The sequence below is a fragment of the Solanum tuberosum genome, unplaced genomic scaffold (genome assembly GCF_000226075.1).
Source record: "Solanum tuberosum cultivar DM 1-3 516 R44 unplaced genomic scaffold, SolTub_3.0 scf00545, whole genome shotgun sequence".
NCBI classification, from domain to species: Eukaryota; Viridiplantae; Streptophyta; class Magnoliopsida; order Solanales; family Solanaceae; genus Solanum; species Solanum tuberosum.
This window is the reverse complement of record NW_006239477.1, coordinates 13,694-18,711: the sequence shown is the minus strand read 5'-3', so window position 1 is coordinate 18,711 and position 5,018 is coordinate 13,694. Positions and strand designations below refer to the sequence as shown.

The 5,018-nt window shown below is 37.6% G+C and overlaps 1 protein-coding gene across 1 annotated transcript; it reads right to left on the bottom strand.

Annotated features, from left to right (window-relative positions):
• Positions 1-3,940: 3,940 nt before the first annotated feature.
• Positions 3,941-4,715, bottom strand: LOC107058591 (uncharacterized mitochondrial protein AtMg00810-like). Its single transcript, XM_015304481.1, has 2 exons — positions 4,218-4,715; positions 3,941-4,120 (listed from the first exon to the last, which is right to left on the bottom strand). Exons 1-2 carry the CDS (start codon positions 4,713-4,715, stop codon positions 3,941-3,943), a joined length of 678 nt encoding a protein of 225 aa, XP_015159967.1.
• Positions 4,716-5,018: the final 303 nt, after the last annotated feature.

The following is a 5,018-nucleotide window of genomic DNA, read 5'->3' as shown; positions in this document are numbered from 1 at the left end:
TTGGGTGATCTGGGGCTGCAAAACGAAGAAGAAATTTCGTTGGACGAATCTGGGTAATGGTGGCGCGTCACGAAGCTGGTCCCCAGAACTAGGAAAAATTGCTTCGCATCGCGGAACTGTCACGGAGTGTTCTGCCTCAAAAGTCCTTTCAGAAACTAAATTTTAAATGTCTCTCCGTGTCGCGGACCCACCCTCAAATATTGATATTTTGGTATTTTCTCGTGTTTAGATATCTAAATTCATACCTAAATATCATGAGATCTTTCCTATCACAAATCACGATCCTTTAATCCATAATTCAATTCAAGGAAAGTTAAGAGTCAAGTCAAGAGAAATCAAGAGTCAAGTTAAGAGAAGTTCATAAAGTTTCCAAAAGTCTTTTGCAAACGTTTTAACTTTGTTTTTAAAACTTAAGCTTCAAGTTAAGCAAAGAGTAAAGAGTTGAATTCATTTCTCAAAAAGCTATAAGGGAACTAAGTATTCCCAGAGAGTTTATAAATGTTTTTTTTTCATTTGAGCAAGAAAAGGGAACACCGATTTCAAGAGAACTTTTAAGCTAAGTTTTGAGTAATTATCTCAAACCAAAGAAAGAAGTTTGTTTTAAAAACACATGAGCTAAGTATATTTTGGGAGTAGTATTGAGCACCGATTTGGGGATGCGAGTTCATATTAACTCAAGTTTCCATAAACCATGTAGCCAACATGGGTAGTAAAGGATCATACTTTTTAGATGACTCCTTAAGGTGCTTTTAGCATAGACTAGTGGATCCACTTAGTGAGTTAGGTTTTATACCCCCGGCAAGGTATAGGACGGTCCTTGGCAGCGTGAGGTAAAACGTTGTACCATCACTTAGGCTCATAGTGGTGGTTGTCGGTTAGAGAATCTCCCACAGAAACTATATTATTTTGTGATATGAGTAAGGTTGAGTTTGTTATTGCATTTTCTTTAACGAACTAAGTTTATTTTTACTGTTTTATAAATCTTTTCATATATTGCATGTGTTTCATTGCTTTATTATGAGTTGAGTTATTCATGAGTTGAGAAGAGCCAAGGTAAGTGTTTCCTTCAGAATGATTTCAAGCCTATGTTATGTTTAGTATTCCAACTCGCATACTCGTACATTCAATGTACTGATGCTAGTAGGCTTGCATCTTATTATGATGCAAACGCAGGTAATCAGGATCAGCATTCAGCGCCTCGTTGAGCACTCCAGAGTCAGTTGGTGAGCCTCCTAGCATTCCAGAGGACTCCTTTTTATTGCTTTCAATTTTATTATCAGTTCATTAGAATGTTCTGGGGTTTGTCCCAATATCCATCTCAGTTGTTTTAGAGGCTTCATAGATAGTCAGACAGTTAGTTATGATTCTTTCAGCTTTGTATTTCAGATGTTTTGCTATGACACTTAAGTAGCCATTTTTGCTAGTTTTAATGCTTTCTTTAAAGACATTCTAAGATTTGCCATAAGTTCTTTATTTGAAGTTATCTCTGAAGTTTAAATCCTCTGCTGAGTAAGTAAGCCAGGCCAAGGGTTCGCTTGGGACCAACAATTGTTCTCGAGTGCTAGTACCGCCCAGGGCGTAAGCTTGGGGAGTGACAGTTTATCTAACCAACAACCATCACTATGAACCTCATGATTATACAACGTCTTGCCCACGTTTCCAGATTCATCCAATACTTTTTCAGGGTAAAGGATAAACTGAAGTAATGAATTCAATATCTAAGACCTTACCAGAGTCTATATGAAGAGTAGCCCAAATCGAAGACATAATCTTATCCTACGTTGGCTGAGAAGTTATGGGGTTTGAGTTATCTAAATTCTTACCCAACTCGGTGCTCAATACTACTCCCAAATCAATGCAATATTTCTTAATAATTGTATAAGGTTCCATTTTATGAAAAAGGGTCCCGCTTTAGGGGAAATTGATAATCTCTATCGTGAATTACTACTTACTTCTTTTTTTATATACTAAACTTGCTATAGGAACTAACTGGAACCATTTCTCTAAACCTGATTATGCTTCCTCCAAAAATAGCCATGCTTTTCTTTGTGAAAATAATGCCCTTGGAACGTTTCAAGTTCCCTTAAAACTCTTTTGGAATTATGGCGCTAATACTTTAAGTTTACTTTGTATATGAAAGAAATGAGTAATGAATAATATTCCAAGCCCTTCAAACAATTTTACTTAAATAGGGTTCATGTGGACTAATAAGCATGAACAACAATCAAGGATCATAAATATGCAGAGAACTGAAATCCATAAATGAAATCAAGAATCAATAATAAGAATGTATTAAGAATTTTGAATAGCGCTAACTTTGGAGTAAAAACCCTAGTCTTAATCATTCTAATTGAAAACTAGATGTAGGTCATGAGGAAATACTCATCCACTCACTACAATAGTTCTTGAAGAAAGCTCAAGGAAAAAGATATGAGAGTATGTTGAGGTAATACTATGATACATATAGTCACCAATTACGTACTAACACGTTGAGGTTTAGGCATAGAAATAATGAGAAATACTGAAATATCCTCAACTAAAAACTTCCTTAATCCTTTCACGAGGAAGAACTACGGCATGTAGTTGGATCTACCGCTTGTAGATTCCCTCCATGGAAGCTAGACCAAAATCGGGTCTCAGAAGTTCATTCCACAAACCCAAATCATGGCCCGTAGTTTGATTTATGCATCCTGTTTAAGTCCTTACAAATTACACCCAAAAACAAGCTTCAGGACTTCATTCTGCGAACCCAAATTTCGGTCTGTAGTTGGATTTGTAACCCATAGTTGTGTCCGTAAGAATCAAACCAATAACATGGTTTCAGATGTTTTATTCCACGAGCACCATTTATGGTCCGTAATTCAATTTATGAACCATAAGTGGGGATTGCAGTTGGCAGACTCTGAAAGCTCTGTAGGATCCTACATGCATCAATTGAAAATGAAAATATGCAAAAGATGTTGATATGTCCTATCCACATAGAAATCTTACCCTCTTCAACACATCACCGATGGATTCTGCAATTGCTCTCAATTTGGCTGCGAGATGGGAATGAAGGTCGATGATGCATTTTGTGCAACGCTCTTCTGTTTGGCTTATTGCTCTATGTTTACTCACAATACTGACTTACAGAAGGCTCGAGTTGCAACTTTAAGAACTAATCATCTATTACAGTAACTGCATAGTTAGAAAGTAAATCCATCTCATTACCTAAAACTGATATAAACCAAACAATTACTCATTTGAGTTCCACTAAATGAATTGAAAATCATTTTACTGAAAACGCGCAATATAGAGTGGGGTCCAATGCAACTGTGAAAACAATAGTGCACCACAATAAAATTAGCACACTCATAAGTCATTAACTTGGGATACTTTCTTCACACCAAGAAAATTTAAGTAACCGAGACAAATAATAATCTAACACTTCCCAAAACACCCCACAAACATGTGGTTCTTATAAAGATCGAATGTGTGCTGGAAGTGTATATTTATTAATGAAGACAGCAAGGTATTAAATAGAATTACAGGGAAAATAATAAGACTCCTAAACGAACTGAACTAAAGTAATCTAAATAAATAATAATTGTTGAACTAGTAATTCAATCCTAATACCACTAGACTACTAATTGATGTCCTAGTGCCACATGTTCTAATACGCCCCCTCAAGTTAGGCGATGAGTCACCAAGCCTAACTTGAACAGATTAGTTTCAAAAGCAGATTTAAGAAGTGCCTTGGGGTGAGAGTTGGCTATTTAATCGGCGCTATGGACATGAACAACACGAACCATTTTGATGTCAACATGGTGGCGAACAAAGTGAAAGTCCATGGTAGTATGCTTCACACGGCTACGGAGGACAGGATTCTTGTTCAAGAATGCGGCTCCAAGATTGTCACAATAAATTATAGGTAGCTGATGTACTAGAAATCACAGCTCATTTAAGAGATTGGTGAACCATAAGGTTTCAGAAAGTGCATTAGCCACAGCCCTGTATTTAGACTCAGTGGAGGAGCCTGAGACAATATTTTGCTTCTTTGAGGACCAGCTAATCGGATTGTGACCAAGAAACAAGATGTAACCAGATGTAGAAACGATGTCAACGATGTCCCCACTTCAATCTGCATCAGAGTACACATGTAGATTGAATTCATCAATGGGAGTAATGCATAGGCCGAGTTGAATGGTACCACGCAGGTGTCAAAGAACATGTATTACAGCTTTCCAGTGAAGGTCGGATGGTGCTTGCATAAATTGAGTAAGCTTGTTGACTGCATAGGCTATGCCAGGTCTAGTGAAGGATAGATATTGAAGCCTACCCAAGACTCGGAGATAACGTGTAACATCAGTCAAATGAGTTCCATCAGAAAAGGTGAGTAACTTTGATGCACTCATTGGCGTGTTAACACTCTTGTGGTCGGTCATTAGCTCATCATTTAAAATTTTATTCACATAATTTGCTTGGGTGAGAATTAAACCGTTAGAGTTGCGTATCACTTCAACGCCAAGAAAGAAGTGAAGATTACCTAAATCTTTAATAGAGAACTTAGAAGCAAAGGAAGTGATAACATAATTGACACTTAATGTATTGCTCCCAGTGATAATAATCTCGTCGACATAGACGAGGTCGAACAACGAATCACCTACAGCATGTCTGATAAGTAGTGAGGCATCCAATTTTGTCTTAACAAAGCCTATGGATGAAAGATAACCCATGAGGGAATTGTACCACGCCCGAGGATCCTAATTCATGCCATATATCGCCTTTGCAGCCGACAGATATGCATTGGTTTTTCATCAGTAGTAAACCTCAGAGGTTGTTCCATGTACACTTCCTCTTCCAGGTTGCCTTGGAGGAAGGAATTATTGACATTCAGCTGACAAATTCCAGTTGTGGCGAAGTGCCACAGAGAGGACGATGCAAACTATGGTGGGCTTGACGACTGCTAAATGTGGCATAAAAATCAATGTCCGGCCTCTAAGTAAAGCCTTTTGTAACCACGCACGATTTGTATCTGT